This window comes from Asterias amurensis, chromosome 19, assembly GCF_032118995.1.
Source record: "Asterias amurensis chromosome 19, ASM3211899v1".
NCBI lineage: Eukaryota > Metazoa > Echinodermata > Asteroidea > Forcipulatida > Asteriidae > Asterias > Asterias amurensis.
Window position 1 is genome coordinate 12,452,027 of NC_092666.1, and position 24,239 is coordinate 12,476,265.

Sequence of the window (24,239 nt, forward strand, 5' to 3'; positions counted from 1 at the left end):
TCTCAACATGTACAAATTAGTCGTTGCGTTGTTTGAGTGCGTGTTCACAGTTGGTTTTAAAATGATAGCGTTTGTCGTGGGATCAACTCAAAGTTTCTGTGCGTTAGTTCGTTTCCGGAAATGCATCCTCCAACAGGAGCTGGGATGGTTTCAAGAATGTGGCACGATCAAACGTGTTAGGTAACAGAGTGGAAACATGCTTATTTATTAATTTTGATTTTTACCCATACACCGATGTGGTAGCACTGTATACTCAGTACTTTCCCGAGTCCTGTGAAAACAAAATATCACAGGCATATTACTCGGGTGGGATTCGAACCCACGACCCTTGGAATTTTAGAACAGTGACTTTTGCCCGGTATTTAAAGTTCATTCGGGTAGGAAATCTGCTCAGGAATTATGTTGGAGGATCAAGTTAGCTCAGTTGTTTCTCTCCCTGCCTTTCACCTCTTTGGACCCCGGTTTGAATTCACTCTCAGACCGGAGCTTTGCACGTGGATTGGGTGTTCCAGTCTCCTTGTTACCCGGTCTCCTCTAGCCAGCTATACGGGGACAGAGAGGTTTCCATTACAGCACCCAGGCTCTGGAATTCACTCCCTAAAAACCTCGGGGAACTACATAACATCTCCATCTTTCAGCATCAACTCAAGACACACCTGTTCACACTTGCTTTCCCCAACACTTGAGAACTCCCTCTTTTCCATCTTGACCAGCGCATTTGAATGGTTTTACACCAGATTCAGTGCGCCTTTATAAATGCTGTGTAGTTATTATGTTCCAGTCCCTACGTTACTGTGTGCATTTTCATCATATTGGGGTATTTCCTCCCACAGAAGTCTGTATACACCTGAAACCGTGAACCTGCAATTATTGTCCCTCTTTTGTTTATACTTTTTTTTAGCAACAGTTCCCTTTATATATTGCCCTCTTTTGTTATAGGTCCCTGGTTTGAATATGTATAGACCCTGTACAAGTCTAGACTTCCTGTCTGCGACCTTTCCATACTGTTATTAAGTTCTATAATTATTTTCCCCTTACATTGTACATATCTCTTTTTTTTTACTGTTGTGTATTTTTAAAACCATATTGCTATTTTGCTTATATTTTTATCCTGTATTTTAATAATTTGCTTGGCTGTGCAACACTTTGAAACAGTGTTAAAGCGCTCTATAAATGCATTTAAGTTAAGTAAGTTAAGTTTAAGTACAAATGGAAAAACCTGAAACCTTAACTAATATTTCTTCTCGCCAGGGTCGTGGGTTTGAATCCCACCCGAGGAACATGCCTGTGATATTTGTTCACAGGACTCGGCAAAGTACTGAGTATACAGTGCTAACACACATCGGTGCAGGGGTAAAAACCAAAATTAGTATTCTCGCTTCCTATTCATCTAGTTTTTGTCGCTAAACAGTATGTTGTTGGATGTGCCAAAAATAAATAAATTCAGAGGGGTAACAGACCGTTATTCCTTCAAAGACCAGCTCCGATAACGTCTTGACAAATCTGTCTCTCAGACGGTTGGCATTGCTGTAGTCAAAATCCTCGATTTTAAAAGTTGCGTTTTCTGCTTCAAGTTGCCGTACAACGCGGTGTAGGGCCAGAGCCACCGCCCAGACGGCATCGTAACCAAACGAGCCATACTCGACCCCGGAGTATGGCACGCCTTGCGTATAAGCAATGTAGGCATCCTCGTAACCACTGGCTGTCTGTTACAAGAGAAGGAAACATAAACTATATACAATGGTTATTGAAAGCATACACTGAAATTTATTCTGGCTAGAAGTCTTTTATTATTTTAGTGAAAAGTTACCTCTTTCTCAAAAACTACCTTACTTTAGAGGGAGTAGTTTCTCACAATGTTTATAATATAAACAGCCCCCCGTAGCTCGTTACTAAGTCGGTTTTATGGTAATTGTTCATTTTGAGTAATTACCAGACTTGTACAGTGCCTTTAAAAACACGCCCTTTAAAGTCTTATTAAAATGTTGTGGTTATGTTGTGACGAGCACGACTGCACGTTGTATTTCAATTTGATCAAAACGTCATAATTATTTCAATGATGTCGACCCATTTGTTCTTGCGGATAAAGATCAGACAGGTTTACCCAGTCTACTCTTCAATCTTACCAATCCAGACACTGTCTTGTTACTGTCGGTACGTGAACCCAGGACCACAGCACCGATGTAATTATCAACAACTTTGTGCATCTCCTCCTCAGTACACCCAAGCCACGTGACATTCTTCCACCAATCAACGCTGTTGTAGCTGTTGATTATCCACACGTATCTCTTGCCATACAGCCCCAGGTGGTAGGCCTGGTGTGGAAAAACAATGTTTTAATTTATTCATTACGCAGAGTTTGATTCTTCTTTTTTTTTAATTAAAGGGTTTGGTTACTTTTTGTACGACACAAAACACATTGGCCAAAGATTTACTTGAAAACTTACACGGTTAAAAGATATTAATAATAATAATAATAATAATGGAAATTTATATAGCGCCTATCCATGTAAACATGCTCCTGGGCGCTGAACAATTAATAGAAAACATATTAAAATCCATACAATTAAAACACCCATTAGAAAATACAGTAAACATGTAATAAATGCAGAATTTGTACACAACCATCAATCAATGATTAAAAAACACAGAGAATAAACCCTAGTTAAAAAACTGGAATTGCTACAGAGAATACAAAAATATATGTACATGTACTTGTACATGTACTTGTACTTGATAGTAGAAGGCTTTCCTTACAATATTACCTACTGAGGTGTTATAGTTTTTGAGGAAAAACAATTAATGACTAAACGATTGTACAAAAATAATTAACGTCTCAGTGAGAGAGCAACGCATGTCCATGTCGCCAGCTTCACACTGCCTCTTATTTAAAAAAAAAATGCAAATTCGGAAATAATGTATACCTCACAGAAAATTTGTTGATAGCCTTCCTCCTGCGCACTGGCTATTATGATCCGTGCATCTTTGTCCTGTGTGGTTAAACAAAAACAAAAAACCAAAACAGTATAAACAATAAAGGCACTGGACACTATTGGTAGTAATTCAAAATAATCGTTAGCATATAACCTACTTAATAACGAACAATGGAGAGCTGTTGTAGTATAAAACATTGTGAGAAACGGCTCCCTATAATGAAGTAAAGAAGTTTTTGAGACCGCGGTGTATAAGACCTGTTTTGGGTAGTTACTCTACCAGACAGTGACCATCAAAACGAATTTGGATAGCACAGGATAGCTGTTATTAATAATATTATCACAAGATGCGACGACCCCACTTCTTGTGTCCATAAGCAAGACACTTAACAGTTGCTTCGTACTTCGGATGGGACGTGAAGCCGTTGGTCCCATGTGTTGAAACACGTAGTTAAATAAATACCCCGGTGCACTTTTCGAAATGAGAGGGGGTTCGCCCCGGTGTTCATGGCTGTGGCTGCTGTATGCGCCGCTGTAGCACCTTGTAAACCATTATAAAGTGCTAAATAATTGGATCTCAGAATCCATCACTGCATTAACCAATAGTTCTTACTCAGCGCCTTGAGTACCTTGTTTGGTAGATATGTGCGCTACATATATAAGACAATCGGTATTATTATTAAGTAATGTAGTTTTAGAGAGGTGAGTAAGTGTGCACCCCAATAGAAAATGCACGGAAACCTTTCTTCAGGCATCTGAAATCGTGTTCGCCTCGTAATCATCTCAATTAAATGAATAAAGGGCACATGATAGCCGTTAGTAAGTTATTATAGAACATGTTGTGAGTAAGCGTTCACCCCAATAGAAAGGACTTGAAAACCTTTCTTCAGGCATCTGAAATTTTGTTTGCCGTGTAATCCACTGTAACTTAATGAAAAGAGCACATAGGATAGCTGATAACTTATTATAACAAATGTTGTGAGTAAGTGTTTGCCCCAAGAAAAAGACAGAAACCTTTCTTAAGGCATCTGAAAGTTTGTTTGCCTTGTAATCGAATGTATAAAGAGCTTAGGATAGCTGTTAATAACTTATTATAACAAATGTTGTGAGTAAGTGTTCGCCCCAAGAAGACAGAAACCTTTCTTAAAGGCATTTGAAAGTTTGTTTGCCTTGTAATCGAATGTATAAAGAGCTTAGGATAGCTGATAATAACTTATTATAATAAATGCTGTGAGTAAGTGTTCACCCCAAGAGAAAGACAGAAACCTTTCTTAAGGTATCTGAAAGTTTGTTTGCCTTGTAATCGAATGTATAAAGAGCTTAGGATAGCTGTTAATAACTTATTATAACAAATGCTGTGAGTAAGTGTTCACCCCAAGAAGACAGAAACCTTTCTTAAAGGCATTTGAAAGTTTGTCCGCCTAGTAATCGTCTGGACGTGTAATCACAGAGTGCTTGGTTTGTAGTCGGTCAAAACATTTCAACGGAATTGAGACACTAATGGGACAATAGTCTTAGACAAATAGCAAAAGTTTGTCTGTCTTGTAGTCGTCTGTAATGATGTGACTACGTCACAGAGTGCTTAGTGTATTGTCGGCCAAGCACACAGCACAACTGATGGTTCATAATTCATATTTTTTAACATCTGCACTTATATGGATTATAAAAACAAGACAAATCCGGAGTATTAATTAACCATTCCTAAACAGGAAGAATGTCACAAAAAGAACAATACTTATTGACATCCAGACAATACAAAAAGTTTGTTTGCCTTGTAATCGTCTCAAATGGTCTTTTAGACAGTACCAAAAGTTTGTTTGCCGTGTAGTCCTCTGTAATGGTCTTTGACAAAAATATAAAAAGTTTGTCTGGTTTTTAATCGTCTTAAATGGTATTAGACAAAAATACCAAAAGTTTGTTTGCCTTGTAATCGTCTGTTACTAAATGAATAAAGAGCAAGATAGCTGTTAATAACAATAATTATTATACGAAGCCTTTCTTCAGGCAACTAAAAGTTTGTCTGTCTTGTTGTAATCGTTTTTAATGGTCTTAGACAAATACCAAAAGTTTGTTTGCCTTGTAATCGACTGTATACTAAATGAATAAAGAGCAAGATAGCTGTTAATAACAATAATTATTTTACGAAGCCTTTCTTCAGACATCTGAAAGTTTGTCTGCCTTATAATCGTCCGTAATCATGTGACGTACTAACAGAGTGCTTGGTCTATAGACGGCCAACACATTAACAGATTATCATTAAACGCGTGTGTTGAGATACTTAAGGGACAATGGTCTTTCACAATACCAAATTCTTGTAAACGCCTGTAATAAATGGTATTGACAAATAGCAAAAGTTTGTTTGCCTTGTAATCGTATGGAATGGTCATCGACAAAAAGCAAAAGTTTGTTTACCTTGTAATTGTCTGTAATGAATAAACAACACAGGATAGTTGTTAATAATAGTATTATTATAATACAAAACGATACCAACAACCTCCGCCGAATTCAAGGCAGTGGACACTATTGGTAATTACTCAAAATTGATTACAAGTAATGGGGAGAGGATGATAGTATAAAACATTGTGAGGAACATCTCCCTCTGAAGTGACGTAGTTTTCGAGAAAGAAGTAATTTTCCACGAATTTGATTTCAAGACATCAAGTTTAGAACTTGAGGTCTCGAAATCAAGCATCAGAAAGCACACAACTTCGTGTGATAAGGGTGTTTTAGGGTGTTTTTTTCTTTCATTGTTATCTCGCAACTTTGACGACCGATTGAGCTCAAATTTTCACAGGTTTGTTATTTTATGCATATGTTGAGATACACCAACTGTGAAGACTAATCTTTGACAATTACCAATAGTGTCCACTGCCTTTAAACGGAAGGTACACTGTAATTGTCAAAGACCATGCAGTGTTCTCACTTGATGTATCTCAACATGTGAAACATGTAATAGATGTTAAATTTGCATCGGGGATAAAGTAATATATATATATATTTTTTTTACCCATACACCGATGTGTGTTAGCACTGTATACTCAGTACTTCCCGAGTCCTGTGAAAAAATATCAGAGGCATGTTACTCGGGTGGGATTCGACCCACGACCCTTGCAATTCTAGAGCAGTGTCTTACCAACTAGACTACCGAGGTTGCCCGGTAGCTAGAGGCAGTTCAAATCCCATGTTTTGGCAGCGGGTACCGCAACAATACAATTGATGTTAAATTTGCAGCGGGGATAAAGGAATATTAATTTTGTGAAACATGTGAACATTTGAACTCAATTGGTCATCGGTGTTGGGAGAAAGTTATCAAGAAAAAACTACCTTGTTGGACGAATTTGTGTGCTTTCAGATTGGAATAAAAGACTTCTAGCTAAAAGTCTTTTATTGTTTTAGTAAGAAATCACCTGTTTCTTAAAAACTACCTTACTTCAGAGGGAGTCGTTTCCCATAATGTTGTATACTATCATCAGCTCTCCAATGCTCGTTACCAAGTCAGTTTTGAAGCTAATTTTTGTTTTGAGTAGTTACCAAACGTGTACCTTACCTTTAATGTATTTTTTTAGAAGTAAAAGCATGAAGCCTTTCTTCAGACATCTGAAAGAACACACTTTGTCTAAGTGCAACAAATTTAAACAGGATTTTTATTTAATGCGTGTGTTGACAATGGTCTTTGACATTACCAAAAGTTTGTTTGCCTTGTAATCGTATGTAATGATGTGACGTCATTACAGGGTACTTAATCTGCTAAGTACACAGTTCCCAGTACAGCCGATGGTTTATAATTCTTGTTTTATCTGCACTTATATGGATTAGAAGTATAAAGAAATCCGGAGTATTAAATTACCCTTCTTAAGAAACAACACACTCACAAGAAACAACAAAAAAACAACACACTCACAATTTCAATAGATTTCTGTGATTTTAAAGTCAAAGCTATTGGACACTCTCTGAACAGAACAAACATTAAAAGTTCACAGATTTACAAATAACTTACAGGGTTTGCAAAAAGGTAATGGTGAAAGACTTCCCTTGAAATATTATTCCATATAACAATTATCAATTCTCGATATCGAAAATAACGAATATATTTTAAACACATGTCATGATACGGCGAGACGTGCGGAAACAAGGGTGGGTTTTCTTGTCATTTTCTCCCGACTCCGATGACCGATTGAGGCTTAATTTTCACAAGTTTGTTATTTTATATATAAGTTGTGATACACGAAGTGTGGGCCTTTGGACAATACCGATGTTGTGCGATTGCTTTAACAACGTCTTAAAATGGTTTTACCCATCGATGTGAGTCTTTCCCGAGTTCTATGAGAAAACAAAATGGATGTTTATTACTCGGGTGGGATTTGAACCCACGACCCTTGCATTTCTAGAGCAGTTTCTTGAGAATACGCAAAAAAATGGTGCCCCTATTTGAAAATTCATAATAGCAACGGTAAGATATTTTTGCATTAATGTTCATGATTATTAAAGGCAGACACTGTTGGTAATTACTTAAAATAACTATTCGCATAAAACCTTACGTGGTTACAAGTAATGGGGAGAGGTTTATAGTATAAAACATTGTAAGAAAAGGCTCTGAAGTAACGTATTTATTTTATGAAAGAAGTATTTTCCACGAATTTGATTTCGAGACCTCAGAATAGGAATTTGAGGTCACGAAATTAACCATCTGAAAGCAATAAACTTCGTGTGACAAGTGGTTTTTTTTTTCTTTCGTAGTTATCTCGCAATTTCGACGATATATTGAGCTCAATTTTCGCAGGTTTGTTATTTTATGCATATTGAGACTGAGATATTTTTTACAGCTGTTCCTCATGTAATAATGATATTAATAATTGAGTCTTATATTAGCGCCGGTATCCGCCACAATAAATTTTTCTTTCGTAGTTATCTCGCAATTTCGACGATATATTGAGCTCAATTTTCGCAGGTTTGTTATTTTATGCATATTGAGACTGAGATATTTTTTACAGCTGTTCCTCATGTAATAATGATATTAATAATTGAGTCTTATATTAGCGCCGGTATCCGCCACAAAAAGGTGCTCATGGCGCTCGCTCATGATACAAAATAAACAGTTCAAAAGAAAGGAACAGAACAATATTATGTTTGAGAGTAGCTGGTCAACATTTAACTTGGAAGAGGTGAACTTTGAGGGACAGTTTTAAAAGAAGATGTTGTATTTGCAGTCCTGATGTGGTAGGGAAGACTATGCCACACCTTCCCCGCAGTAACCAAGAAATATTGTGCTCCTCATGTGTTCTTTGCCATGTAGTTTACATAAAATAAATACTTTCACCTCAGTCAGTTGGTTTTAAGTGCGATAAAATGCTCAAAGGCGCTGTACATTAAAAAGGCAAAAAACACTAAACATTATAAAAGCAAAACGAAGCTAAAACACAAGAAACTTAAAAGCAAGGCACAAACTTTGAAAAATACAAAAGGTACAATCATACTGTATACATCACAGCAAGAAATGCATTGATTAATCTATACACAAATAGTAAAAAAAAGTGTTCTCTTGGAACGCGCTCATATTTTTATATACTTGACGAGTTCAATTCATATCCGTCACTCAGTGACGTTGAAAGCGCTTTCGTCATCATCATCATCATCATCATCATCATCATCATCATAGCCGTCCTCCAAAGTAGATCCCGGAGATGGCTTCCCAACTATGAGTCTCCATGAGGTCTCTGTTGCTTGCTAGGTGTCCTGCATGCTGCTGACAGATGGTAATGTCAGCCTTTTCGCAAAAATGCTTGATATCTTCCAGCCACCCTTTCTATACTTATGGGTCTGCTACCTGCAATGTGACCTTCGAAAAGAATTTTGGAGCATCGGTCGCTGCCCATTCTTTTGACATGACCAAATTACTTAAGTTTCGTTTTCCTAATTCATAATATTGTAGTAGGAAGATATTTGAAGTAGTGAAGCTGTTCGAGTATTCTTGTAATGCTGCATTGTAAATTTGACCTAAGAGGCTTTAAGATACAGTATTTTCCTGCAAGGTTTGAATGTTGAGACCTATACATAGCACTGTGCAATGGTTTGCAAGTTGTTGTGGCGCAATAGCCAACCAAATCACAAACCCGGGACGATCCCCTTCTCTTTTCGATAAGTGCACTGGGTTCTTTTACGTGCATTACAAAACACTTAACGTTCAACGGCTTAACGGCTTTACGTCCCATCCGAAGGACGAAGCAATGGTGAAATGTCTTGCTTAAGGATATATAGGTGTCACAACTTTGACCCTAACCCACACTCTGCTGATCAGAAACACCAGAATGGCATCCGGTGTCGCATGCATGTGTCCTCTATGACATACTATCCGGCGGACATTATTGCATATGCAATAATGTCTGCCGGACAGTTTTGCATATGCAATCGTGTCCGCCCGGACACTGCTGCATAGTGCAAGTGTGTCCGCCCGGACGCTGCTGCATATGCAGTTGTGTCCGCCCCCGTGCAAAACCGTCCTTGCAGTGAATTAAACGCCATTGGTCGACGGAACACGTTCGCCATTTATTTTTATTTTTTTTACAAGCTCAGTGCATGTCATGAATGACAAAAGAAATACGCGAATATTCATGCTGCATATAGTACGTAGGTTCATTGCATGCACGCTCCATGTACATGTCCACCGGACGGTTTTTGCATAGCCCCGGACACGATTGCATGTGCAAAAGTGTCCAGAGCGGACATTATTGCACGGCGGACACAATTGCATCTGACAGGTGCTCTTATAACCGCTAGGCCATGACACGCCACAATACACACATAATTCTCCTCTGAGGATACAGATTCATACCTTCATGCTTTGGAGTTGAACTGTAGGTTTTTCACCAGCAGTGAAAGACTCCTTGGCCACCAAAGTTATGTTGTTTTTTGCGAGATCTTCCAAAAACTTATTAGTTGCCTAGAAAAAAAAAAAGGCGAGAAATCAAAGACAGAAACTTGAACGCAAAATGTGTTCTACAAACATTAAGAATACCCCTCCATGCACCCCAAATAGAAGAAGAATGCACCATTGTGACATGGGTTTGCTTAGCACTTAAAGGCAGTGGACGTTATTGGTAATTGTCAAACACTAGCCTTCAAAGTTGATGTATCTCAACATATGCATAAAATAACCAACCTGTGAAAATTTGAGCTCAATCGGTCATCGAACTTGCGAGATAACAATGAAAGAAAAAAACACCATTGTCACTCGAAGTTGTGTGCGTTTAGATGGTTGATTTCGAGACCTCAAGCTCTAAATCTGAGGTCTCGAAATCGAATTCGTCGAAAATTACTTCTTTCTCGACAACTATGGCACTTCAGAGGAAGCGTTTCTCACAATGTTTTATACCATCAACCTCTCCCCGTTTCTCATCACCAAGAAAGGTTTATGCTAACAATTATTTTGAGTAATTACCAATAGTGTCCACTGCCTTTAACATTGATACCAATCTTGAGCTCTTTGTGAAATCGGCCCCAGGTTTTATAGTGCTATGATTGGTGGTTGATTGGTCTTTGATTTCACCCAGAACCCTTTGCGCGTCGATCATGCACATTTGGACATGCATTGTTCAGCGCCAAATCATTTAAAGCAGTGGACACTACTGGTAATTACTCAAAATAATTATCAGCGAAAACCTCACTTGGTGACGAGTAATGGGGAGAGGTTGATTGTATAAAACATTGTGAAGACGGCTCCCTCTGAAGTGAGAAAAAAGCAGTTTTCCACGAATTTGAATTCGAGACCTCAAGTTTAGAACTTGAGGTCTCGAAATCAAGCATCTGAAAGCACACAACTTCGTGTGACGAGGGTGTTTTTTTCTTTCATAGTTATCTCGCAACTCGACGAACAATCGAGCTCAAATTTTCACAGGTTTGTTATTATGCATATGTTGAGATACACCAAGTGAGAAGACTGGTCTTTGACAATAACCAATAGTGTCCAGTGTCTTTAAAATGTACCATTCAACTTCACATAATGGTTTATAATATCATTTGATATATAAATAAAATGTTAATCACTAATGACTCAAACTTGTCAACACTTGGCTATTGAAATTTATGATTGCCACCCTCAGCCGAACTTCTTGTCAATTTTATTGTGATCATTTGGTTAATAAAGAAAATTCTAAGTTCGAGTTGAAACCAACAGTACTTTTAAGAACCACCTCAACTCATTTAGAGATAGTCAGTACACGATGTTACCTTTCCAGATCGTATTTCCATCATGCACAGTTTCAAAACCTACCTAAATGCTTTCTGCTTTTTATTGTGTAGGCTACCATAACTCAGGTTTTTCTTAGTGCAAATGTTCTTTTAATAAAAATTGATGAAATAAACTAAGCCTTTATTCATAAAATTACTTACACTTGTAAACACTTCGCTGTTGTCGTGTATGATTGCCACCCTCTCCCATCCGAACTCCTTGATGATGGCGATCCGGGGTGTATTTACGCCGGATTCAGCCGGATTGGTCCGGAAGAAATAAGGAAATCGGTTCCGTAGGGACAGTACATCTGACGCTGAACTAAAGGACATCTGTGAAATACAGAAAGTTATTAAAAATTTAGTTCTCTAGTGTTCCTTTAAAGACACTTGGACATCTTTGGTAGTTGTCCAAGACCAGTACTCTCACTTGGTGTATCTGAACGTATGCACAAAATAACCAACCTGTGAAAAATAGACCTCAATAATTGGTCGTCGAAGTTGCAAGATAATAATGGAGGAAATGCACTCTTGTCACACGAAGTTGTGTGCTATTATATGCTTGATTTTGGGACCTCAAAATCTAACTCTGCGGTTTCGAAATCAAATTTAAATATTTTAGTGGGATTTACTTCTTTCTCGAAAACTACGTTTCTTCAGTGGGAGCCGTTTCTCACAATGTTTTATACTATCAACAGCTTTCAATTTCTTGTTAGGGCTACCAAGTAAGTTGTTATGCTAATAATTATTAACCATAGTTTGGGTGGACACTATTGGTAATTGTCAAAGACTAGCCTTCACAGTTAGTGTATCTCAACATATGCATAAAACAACAAACGTGTGAAAATTTGAGCTCAATCGGTCATCGAACTTGCGAGATAATAATGAAAGAAAAAACACCCATGTCACACGAAGTTGTGTGTGTTTAGATGGTTGATTTCGAGACCTCAAGTTCTAAACTTGAGGTCTCGAAATCAAATTCATGGAAAATTACTTCTTTCTCAAAAACTATGGCACTTCAGAGGGAGCCGTTTCTCACAGTGTTTTATACCATCAACCTCGCCCCATTGCTCGTAATCAAGAAAGGTTTTATGATAATAATTATTTTTAGTAATTGCCAATAGTGTCCAATGCCTTTACCCGAGGCCTGTAACTTCATGAGGTTTCAACGCTTCATGAGATTTCCTTGATATTATTTCATGTTTATTGACACTCTGCAGTGTGAAATGCAGGCATTTGTAACCGACGCCAAGAAAAGCACTCAGGGTACACACACATCAATGAGCTTCATGAGCTTTTTAATGTTTATTGAACACTCTAACTCCACATTAGTGAAATGGAGCTATATAACAATTATTATGGTAATCGGTTGCTCGTGTTAGCGATTTCATACTATAAAACCGAAAGACTGCCAGAAAAATTGAGAATCATTAGTTATTTTTAAAAAAATGGTTTGGTTATACAACTGCATTGTCTTGACTTTTAGGTTTTTTTTTTTTTTTTTTTTTTTTTTCTTTTTTCATTTTTCCTCCAAAAAAGAGTTATCATTGCAGCGTTTCAAAAACTCATTACATCTAGGCTGTTACTAAACAAAAGACAAGTCATCCAAAAAAAAAAAAAAAAAAAAAAAAAACATGCATACATCCAAATTGAATCTGTCATAATTTCCACAGCTCATTCATTTTAAAACATTTCAGTAAGCCCCGATTGCCAATTCTTGTTCTCCCTATTTTTTTTTTTTTTTTTTTAATAAAATACCGCCGGACTTCAAACATAATAATTCTTGATTTGTGTGATGATACCCTCAACGAAAATTGCATCCTGTTTAAAACTCAATTACGATTAGAAAAATCATATCTCGAGAGATTTTGGTCTAAATTATTATCATTTTTCGCTTCTACGAAATGATTTCAAGAAACAAGGCTGTTATTGATTATATTATTTCGTTTAATTCGATTGAATTTCAAAAGTATATTATTACATTAAGCAATCAAGGCACGTTCGTTGACGTTATGAGCTGGTGTGGGCACAGACAAACAAGACACATAACCAGATAATTGGTATAATGATTTTCAGAAATTTTCTTTAAGAAAGTGTGAGGTTAATCGAATAAAAGTTGTTGGTAGGTGAGGATAAAGTACATTTTATATATATATAACAACAATAATGTTAACGCACGCTGCGTGAAGATTAAACCATGTTTTGGCGTTTTATAACTGATACTACGAATGAACGTCTGCTTAAAGGCAGTGGACACTATTGGTAGTTACTCAAAATAATCATTAGCGTAAAACCTTTCTTGGTGACGAGTAATGGGGAGAAATGGCTCCCACTGAAGTGCCATAGTTTTCGAGAAAGAAGTAACTTTCCACGAATTTGATTTCGAGACCTCAAATTTAGAACTTGAGGTCTCGAAATCAACTATCCAAACGCACACAACTTCGTGTGACAAGGGTATTTTTTCTTTCATTATTATCTCGCAAGTTCGATGACCGATTGAGCTCAATTTTCACAGGTTTGTTATTTCATGCATATGTTGAGATACACCAACTGTGAAGGGTAGTCTTTGACAATTATCAAAAGTGTTCACTGCATTTAAATGCAGTGGACACTAGTGGTAATAATCATAAATCCTTACTTGGTAACGAGTAATGGAGAGCTGTGTAAAACATTGTGAGAAACGGGTACCTGAAAAGTAACGTTGTTTTCGAGAAAGAAGTAATTATTTTCACGAATTTGATTTCGAGACCTCAGAATTAATAGACTTTGAGATCCAGAAATCCCGCAATCTGAAAGCACACAACTTCGTGTAACAAGAGTGTTTTTTTCTTTTACGGTTATCTCACAACTTCGACGCCCAATAGAGCTCAAATTTTGACAGGTTTGTTATGTTATGCATATGTTGAAAAACAACAAGTGAGAAGACTGGTCTTTGACAATTACCAATAGTGTCCAGGGTCTTTAAACCATGTCTTAGTACTTTAACAAGAAGAGTACTGCACTTTACTGGACTATTTTTGGCAAAAAACACACCTAGTAATCAAATAATATTGTAAAGACAATCTTCATAATATTCAAAGTTGAGTGCACTTCGAACAGTATAAATATAGAACTTGTGTTTGTTCGTCTTATGAGCTGCGCACTGACCTGCCTGCCATAATAAGTCTGTATGTTGTGGCCCTTTTGTAAGCATGTGACGTCATGAATAACTTATGGACGCCAATGCCGATCGCGTTGTATTGATTTTGACTCAATTTGCCGCAGCTGTGTTTATGAGATTTTTAACCTACCTTCATCCAGAAAAAAAAACAGAAAAAAAGTAGACAGAAAAAATGACAAAAACATAGATTTTCACATTTTTGGCAATACTTTAGGCGATAAAAGTAGACACCCCATTTGTAAAGTGCATTGAAAAATTATTGTTAAGTGCACTTTTATTAGAACTAGGTTTTGTTGCCCTATAGGCTACCATGCCTCTTTATCTGCAGAGTTTGCGATTTAAAGCTTTATTCTATCAAAAGAACCAGTATTTTTTTTTATTATTGCCTACACGAGTACTAATTCTCCGCGTGACACATTTTACAAATTGTAACTACAAAAAAGAAACATTTTGATTTTTTTATTGTCAAAGACCAGTTCACTTGGTGTATCCCAACATATGCATTAAATTACAAGCCTGTGAAATTTTTGACTCAATTAGTCATTGAAGTTGCAAGAAAATGATGGGGGGGGGAAACACCCTTGTTGAACAAAATGGTGTGCTTTCAGATAGCAATAAAAGGCTTCTGGCTATTTTAGTGAGGAGTAATTCCTCTTTCTCAAAAACTACGTTACTTCAGAGGGAGCTGTTTCTCAAAATTTGTTATACTATCAACAGCTCTCCATTACTCGCTACCAAGAAAGGTTTTATGCTAATGTATTTTGAGTAATTGCCAATAGTGTGCAATGCATTTAAAATGTCAATCCATTAAACATTTAGAATTCCACGTTTTTAGCATTGGATTTAAACAGGACTATTCCGTCAATCAAAACGTCAAAGTCAGAAATATACCCAAACATCCCCGTACAGTAAATGTAAGGACCATTTTTTCTTAAAATGATGTCATCGGATGTCTTGTTTGTTGACAATATTTTCTCCGCAAAATTATCGAATACAATGACTATTTACACCATATTTTAACTTCAGGTTGAAGACTTATAAGTTGTCCCCCTCTCACACGATGACTATAATCTGTTTAACAAATTAATAAATTACAAAATTGAATTTGAAATTCCCCTTCCTCTTTAAAGATCGGCGTAATTGCCCCATTTGTAGTTGAAAAGGTTTTGAAATTTGTGATTCCGACCGTAATAAAAAATAATATCGTTCACCGCATGTCTTAATTTCTTTTGCGTCCCCATCTCTAATTATACTTCCTTAGATTGTGCCCTTATCAATTTGACCATTTCAAGTATTGGCGTATAGCTAATGGCTTTCCCGCATTTAAGGGTTTACAGAGAGTATGTATTAATCTAGATTATGTTATTGCCCCTCTTAGAAATTATGAGACAGTAACCATTATGATTATGAAATGGGCTTTTGGGTCAAATTCAAGTTTGCCATGCGCTCATATTTTTACACGAGTTATATTAGAGTTCTTTAAAAAAAACTATTAGCAAGTAGCTTTTTGTTTTAAGAGATTGAGTTCTTGAAAATTTTAAAATAACAACTTTTAAGAAATAGGTAAATCGATGAACGTGGGACCCATAGTATCCAAAGTATAACAAGGAGTTTATTATTTCAAGTTCATTGAGTTAAAGGAAAAAATAATATCAGTCTCGTCTACCTTTTATACTAATTGGTTTTTGACCTTATCTCAACCCTTAAAGCCATTGGACACTTTCGGTAAACAGGTAATGTCCAAGGCCCCACACTTCGTGTATCACAACTTATAATATAAAATAACAAACCTGTGAAAATTTAGGCTCAATCGGTCATCGGAGTCGGGAGAAAATAACGGGAAAACCCACCCTTGTTTCCGCACGTTTCGCCGTGTCATGACATGTGTTTAAAATAAATCCGTAATTCTCGCTATCGAGAATTTATATTGTTTTAATGTTTTCTCAAAAAGTAAAGCATTTCATTGAACAATATTTCAAGAGAAGTCTTTCACCATTACCTTCTGTAAACCCTGTTAGTTATTTGTAAATCTGTGAACTTTTTTTTCTTTTCCTGTACCGAAAGTGTATAATGGCTTTAAAGGATTTAGGTAAAATATTAGTTGCTGAGGTGCTGTAGTTTTTGAGAAATGAGTAAAACAGTGTCATGAAAATACGTTTTTACAAGCTAAAATAATCTTCGTCTCATGATCACTGCATCATCTAGGTAAATAAGAGAAGGGCATGCAACGCAAGCGAAACAAGACATACACTGGACAAGATTATTTGATTCCTATGCAACTTCGATGACGAGTTGAGCCTAATTTTTCACAGATATGTATTTTATTCGGAGTTGGGATACACGAAGTGAGGATAATGGTCTTTGATAATTACAAAAGGTGTCCGGTGTCTTTAAGTGCTCTCACTTTGAAGTGGCCGTCCGGCCATAATGATGTGATGCGATCTTTGTTTAAAAAAAATTAAAAAATTAAGATGCAATATGATGAATCTTAAATTGAGAACGGTATTGCATTTCAGACTCTCAATAACTCACAATAACTAAAACAAATGGAAAGGTAAGAAAAATATTTCCTTATTTTGGGCCCCGAAAACTGTGTGATAATTTTTGTATAATGTACAATAAAACGTTGTTGCTCCGTTATGCAATAGTATTTTTTCGATACAGTATTTAATTATCCAGAAATGTGTCCTCCGAGCTCATTATGTATTCATAGCAGCGATGGTCACGAATACGTAACCAATGAATGGAAGACTTTTTCTGACCGATGCGCACTGACTGCATTATGCTCTACATGTTCCTAGTGGATCATACCTACTCCTCCTTACCTAATGGAATGTGAAGGGGGCAACACGATTTAAGTAGCATTTGCTTCTTCTTTTTTGAAGTGACGCGTCAACCCTTTAAGGCGATCTCATCTTTAAATTATTTTAGTTATTTTGTGAGAGAAACAACAAATAATGATATTGAAATAATTAAGATATTGATATTAAAGGCAGTGGACGCTATTGGTAATTACTCAAAATAATTATCAGCATAAAACCTCACTTAGTAACGAGTAATGGGGAGAGGTTGACAGTATATAAAACATTGTGAGAAACCGCTCCCTCTGAAGTGGTGTAGTTTTCGAGAAAGAAGTAATTTTCCACGAATTTGATTTCGAGACCTCAAGATTAGAGCTTGAGGTCTCGAAATCAAATTCGTGAAAGCACACAACTTCATGTGACAAGGGTGTTTTTTCTTTTAGTTATCTCGCAACTCCGACGACCAATCGAGCTAAAATTTTCGCAGGTTTGTTATTTTATGTATATGTTGAGATACACCAAGTGAGAAGACTGCTCTTTGACATTTACCAATAAGTGCGGTCATGCGGTCCAGTTTCATAGTCAATTACTTATTCGTCATTCACCTCCACAAGGTTCCAATACTTGCTTACTGAGATGCAACGTCATAATTAATCTATTGAGTGCGGTTATTCATTCACCTGCACAAGGTTCCAATGTTTGCTAGTCTCTGCTACAGGCTGTGACACCACCGAGCAGCTTGCTCCAAGAATCATCAGCTTAGTTGGCTCTTCATAAAGGAGCTCAAAGAATCCTTTCATTCCATCTCCAGGCCGGCACTGGAACAAACAAAAAGAAGAAGATAATTAGTCTTAAAGGCAGTGGACACTATTGGTAATTACTCAAAATAATTATTAGCATAAAACCTTTGTTGGTAACGAGTAATGGGGAGAGGTTGATGGTATAAAACAATGTGAAGTAATGCAGTTTTCGAGTAGACGCAATTTTCCACGAATTTGATTTTAAGACCTTAGATATTTTTTCTTTCATTGTTATCTCGCAATTTCGACGATCTAATGAGCTCAAATTTCCACAGGTTTGTTATTGAATGCTTATGTTGAGATACATAAACTGTGAAGACTAGTCTTTGACAATTACCAATAGTGTCAAATGTCTTTAAAGGCACTGGACACTGGTAATATTACTCATAAACAATAATTGTTAGCATAAAATAATACTTGGTAAACGAGTAATGTAGAGTATAGTACACATGCTGTATAAAACATTGGGAGAAGCGGCTCCCTCTGAAGTAACGTAGTTTTTGAGAAAGAAGCAATTTTTCATTAACAATTAAATTAAAGACCTCAGCAGAAGCCTGCTGTTTAAGTAGGATTTGAAACTTTGCATGGTGGAAAGACGATATGGAAAGGTTTGCGGTAACATCATGTAATGACTATCTCTAATGAGTTGGGGTGGTTCTGAAAAGAACCGTTGGTTTGAACTCGACGTTTCGATCAGTATGCTCTGATCGTCTTCTGGAGAAAGCTGAAGATTAGAATGTTGTATGCATATGTTTAGATATATGATATATGGTCAGAATACTGGGCCCAATTTCATAGAGCTGCTATAAGCACAAACATTTGCTTAGCATGAAATTTCTGCCTCGATAAAACAGGATTACCAACCGAAAATTCCACGTGATTTTCAGGATGAGCAAACTACAGCTGAATACCGGTAACAAGCAATATGCAACAAAAAGAAATTTGGTCGGTAATCCTGTTTTTATCAAGGAAGAAATGTCATGCCAAGCAAATATTTGTGCTTAGCAGCTTTATGAAATTGGGCCCTGGTCTTTGACAATTACCGAACGTGTCCAGTAATTCCTAAAAGGCAATGTGAGATATCTATCAATGTTTTGGTGGTTACCGCAAATCTAGATCAATAAAACGTTCGGCCTTCTCTCAAGAACTCTTCGCTAGAAGGAAGTTGGTAAAACCGAAACAGATGTTATCCATTATCACATTTTCCTTTTGTAAAATCCTTTTGTTACGTCCTGTTGACATTTCTGATACACTGTCCTTATTTCATGCCTGATATTCTTCCTGCTGGCATCAGTCTGATTTCCGATTGTCGGTTTGCCCTTTGGGAAAATTCAGAGTCGGGAATAGCCTACACAGTCTATTGAGGACAACACCATGTGCACATTCTATAGGTCAGCTATAGTCATTGCACTCAATAAAATGTTCCTACTTTTTTTCCAATGACCAAAATGTCACGCGTGTTATTTACATGATTTACTGTAATGATTCCGCTATATTGTTCAATTACTCAAAGTAATTGTTAGCATAAAAACTTGCTTGGTAACGAGCAATGGAGAACTGTTGATAATAATACAACATTGTGAGAAACAGCTCCCTCTGAAGTTCGTAGATTTGAGATAGAAGCGGTTTCCCATCGAAATATTTGAATCGAATCGATTTCGAGACCTGAGCAGCTGAGGTCTCGAATTCAAGAATATGAAAGCACAACTTGTGCGACAACGGTGTTTTTTTTCTTCTATCATTCTCTCACAACTTCGATGACCAATGAGTTTAAATTTGCACAAGTATGTTACTTTATGCTGAGATATACTTATGAAAAAAACTTGTCTTTGACACTCACCAAACAAAAGCAACACATTTTATAAAGGAGATATTTGTATTCTTTCTGCCATAGCCATAGCCTACGTCAGGAGGTTTTGTTTTTTGCATAGAGCTTGAAAACAGCCTCAATGCTCTCTGCCTTGAAGCCGTTAATACAAAAAGGAATTTTTTCCGCAATCTTGTGAGTAGCACAAAAGAAAGCTACGAAAACCTCTTCTGCAATAGTTCCTTTTGTATTGCTTTCATATTACTACGAATAGTTGAAACGTATTGTCCTTTTGTCCAAGCAGAAATAAGTTAGGTTTAACGCTTTAGGCACAAAAGCAGAACATGTTTAGCGTCCTGCCTTTTTTGTTATGGCCGCCTGACTTATTTTTTAAAGTTAATCGGCTCGGCTGTATTTAAATAAATAATACAAATATTGTCGAAGATTGTTAATGTGTAACCTTGTTTAAAAAAAGAAAGAAAGAGGAATATAAAAAAAACCGGGAAAAAAGAGGGGCGGGGCGCTAAACATTTTTGGTTTTTTCATTTGACCTTATGCTGCACTCGAGGAGTACGAACGTCCATCCATCCGTGGATTTATAAAAGGAGCTTTCAGCTAAAATAAATGCCTTTAAGGACACGCTTCGTTGCATGCTCTTGACCGATGTGGTTGCAGTTTAGGTTTTTCACTCGTGTTATGCACGTTTTCTTATGCAAGATGCCTCGTTTGCTTTTTGTGTATAATGCACTGTGGCTAGTCTGTAAGCAAATTGATAACATCGAATAAACAACAACAACAACACTCTAAACACTTGGCAATGCTGACTAGCACCCTGACCAAGATACAAAACATATTATAGTATTTAAAAACATAGTGAGAAACGGCTCCCTCTGAAGTAACGTGGTTTCTGAGAAAGAGGTAATTTCTCACTCAAATAATAAAATACTTCAGCCTGTTATTGAGCGGGAAAGCACAGAAAGTAATGCAAAAAGTAATTCAACACAAAAATAATAAAAAGTAATGCAACAAGGGTGTTTTTTCTATCATCGTGACCACTTGAACCAAAATTTCCACAGGCTAGGGTTGTTATTTTATGCACATGTTCGGATACACCGAGTACGAATACTGCCGTAGATTTCACAAAACTCTTCCTAACTTAAGACTAATCTTAGGAATTAGGACGAGTCCCAACCCTGCACTGTAGCATGCAGATATTAAGATTAATCCTAAGTTAGGACGAGTTACTCGTCCTAACTCGAGATAAGACGAGTCCTAACTCTTTGTGAAATCCACCCCTGGTTTGATAATATTACCTATATTACGTGTCCAGTGCCTTTAAAAGAATACGTAAGATAAAAATAGATGGGACACTGTGACCATCTTAACCGCCCGTATCTGATCCTTTCAAAAAGTCACGAGGCCGGAAGCTTTTACTGGCTATTAACAGGCATGATATTCTTCATATTTAAGTGTTGTTTCCGGTTTTCCCTGCCCTTGGTAAAATCTGGAAAATTTTCATTAAATAGCCTGACTCTGTATTAGAGCATGGAGCAATAAACTCTTGCTCCATGATTAGAGCCAATAGTATACATGTAACTTAGCCCTTGTACTCGGTAAATATTCCTACTTGTTAAACAATCACCTGCTCCCTCTGAAGTGCCATAGTTTTCGAGAAAGAAGTAATTTTCCACAAATTTGATTTCGAGACCTCAAGTTTAGAACTTGAGGTCTCGAAATCAACCATCTAAACGCACACAACTTCATTTGACAAGGGTGTTTTTTCTTTCACTATTATCTCGCAACTTGGACGACCAATTGAGCTCAAATTTTCACAGGTTTGTTATTTTATGCATATGTTGAGATTCGCCAAGTGAGAAGACTGGTCTTTGACAATTACCAATAGTGTCCAGTGTCTTTAAGGATTTTTCTACTCTTTAAGGATTTTTTCTGGAAATGTTCGACTTGTTTCAGGCTAGACAAGTCATCATAAAAATGGCAAAAAATTTATATAATCTACAACGAGCAGGGCCGACTTGAAAAAAAAACTAGACAAGAGGCATACAGGTTACCTCAGGGGCCAATTTCATAGAGCTGCTTAAGCAAAAAATTTGCTTAAGCACGAAAATAGCTCGCTTGTTTTACACATGTTACTTGCAAAAATGTCATGCCATATACATTGCTTGTGACTGGTATTTAGCTGGTGTTTGCTTAGCATAACAATTGAGTGGAGTCTTGGCCGGTAATCTGATTTTACTAAGCAAGGATTTTTTTGCTTAAGCAAAATTGTGTGCTTAAGCAGCTCTATGAAATTGGGCCCTGGTCTCTGTCCATGCACTTCGTTCCTGTGGACTCTTGTTCGATTCCCGGATTGGAGCCTTGCGTGTAGATTGGGTTTCCAGTCCTTTACGTGGGTTTCCCCAAGTTTACGAAACTGAAAAGTTGGTGGGATGTTTCAATGGACCCTTCCCATGAAATATGCTAATTACATTTACGCATGCGTACAGACCCTATTGGTTGGCAAACACCGTAGAGTTGTGCACTAAGCAGACGCGCAATCACGTCTGCGTCACGCAGCCATTAGCCATAGACCTTTTCGCAAATACTGGGGCGCGCGCGTAAAGCTTGGAATTAGATGCATTGTGGTCTAGCTGGTAGCAAAATTTGATTCATATCTATCCCACAATGCACCTCATTCAACAGTCTGCGCTTGCGCATTGGTATTTGCGATAAGGTCTATGTACAAAACAGCGCGATTTTCCCTCATTTTGCCAACCAAAATGTTAGTGCGCACGCGCTGTGGGCAATTTACATACTTCATGGGAAGGGTCTATTAGGATGGTTTGTCAACTAAATCATTCAGATTAAGAAGATTGGTCTATAATAAGTGCTTGTTACGCAAAAGTATGATTTAAAATCACTACACTGAAGACAAGACATGTCTCCTGTTTGCATGACTTATCATGGCTTCCGATAAAATACCGTATTCAGATAAGATACTTTCATTAAACACAATGTACACTATTGGTAATTTTCAAAGACCAGGCTTCTCACTTGGTGTATCTCAACATATGCATAAAGTAACAAACCTGTAAAAACTTGAGCTCAATTTGTCGTCGAAGTTGTGTGCTTTCATATGCTTGATTTCGTGACCTCAAATTCTAAATCTGAGGTCTCGAAATCAAATTCGTGAAAAATTACTTCTTTCTCGAAAACTACGTCACTTCAGAGGGAGCCGTTTCTCACAATGTTTTATACCATCAACCTCTCCCTATTACTCGTCACCAAGAATTATTTTGAGTAATTACCAATAGTGTCCACTGCCTTTAATTTTATGGGCCAAGAGCTTTTGCAGCAGCAACATCAGATTACTGAATGCAGTCTTCAGCGTATTATTTGTAAAATAGTTTTGCAGTTTTTGTTTGAAAAATGCTGCCACCTTTGTATCCACGTTTGGATTCACTACCTATATAGCACTCATAGAAAACCCAAACATTGATTACGTACGGCGTAAAGCCATTACGTGTAATTACCTGTCTCATTTAAAACCAAAATTAATATTCTTTATCCCCGATGCAAATTTAACATCTATTATATCGTTGCGGTACCCGCTGCCAAAACATAGGATTCGAACTGCCTCTAGCTACCGGGCAACCTCGGTAGTCTAGTTGGTAAGACACTGCTCTAGAATTGCAAGGGTCGTGGGTTCGAATCCCACCCGAGTAACATGCCTGTGATATTTTTTCACAGGACTCGGGAAAGTACTGAGTATACAGTGCTTAAAACACATCGGTGTATGGGTAAAAACCATACTTTTAAAACATCTTTCTACCCATAACAAACGGTTTCAAACGCTGTTTATAGACCAACTCTTACGAACCAAGGCAACGTGTTCCTTTAAAGGCAGTGGACACTATTGGTAATTGTCAAAGACTAGCCTTTACAGTTAGTGTATCTCAACATATGCATAAAATAACAAACCTGTGAAAATTTGAGCTCAATCGGTCATCGAACTTGCGAGATAATAATGAAAGAAAAAACACCATTGTCGTACGAAGTTGTGTGCGTTTAGATGGTTGATTTCAAGACCTCAAGCTCTAAATCTAAGGTCTCAAAATCAAATTCGTGGAAAATTACTTCTTTCTCGAAAACTATGGCACTTCAGAGGGAGCCGTTTCTCACAATGTTTTATACCATCAACCTCTCCCCATTACTCGTCACCAAGAAAGGATTTATGCTAATAATTATTTTGAGTAATTACCAATAGTGTCCACTGCCTTTAATATTAAACTAACTAAAAAATCCACGCAATGCATGTTGATGAAGATTGATGATCATGCGTACAAATAGAATACACAAGCTTTGCCCATTGTTGCCGATTCTGAATCAGTTGCCTATTTTTACATTATCATAGACTTGTTGACAGGTCGATAATGTTTGTTGTGGTAAGCACCTCATATGCGACTCTCGGGTTGCTACTGTTGCGCGAGATTATACTGGGGACGTAGTCGCACAAGC

General features: G+C 37.1%; 1 protein-coding gene across 1 annotated transcript in view; it reads right to left on the reverse strand.

The window, feature by feature from the left end:
• LOC139951601 (gamma-aminobutyric acid type B receptor subunit 2-like) overlaps window positions 1-24,199 on the reverse strand; it is a 40,944-nt gene extending 16,745 nt beyond the window's left edge. The window contains exons 1-7 of the mRNA XM_071950569.1: window positions 24,175-24,199; window positions 17,798-17,935; window positions 11,319-11,489; window positions 9,763-9,870; window positions 2,925-2,990; window positions 2,127-2,315; window positions 1,461-1,706 (exon numbers count right to left, since the gene is read on the reverse strand). Of these exons, the coding sequence (XP_071806670.1) occupies window positions 1,461-1,706; window positions 2,127-2,315; window positions 2,925-2,990; window positions 9,763-9,870; window positions 11,319-11,489; window positions 17,798-17,917 (900 nt within the window). The 5' untranslated portion in view covers window positions 17,918-17,935; window positions 24,175-24,199. The remainder of the gene's footprint in view (window positions 1-1,460; window positions 1,707-2,126; window positions 2,316-2,924; window positions 2,991-9,762; window positions 9,871-11,318; window positions 11,490-17,797; window positions 17,936-24,174) is intronic.
• Between the last annotated feature and the right edge of the window lie 40 nt (window positions 24,200-24,239).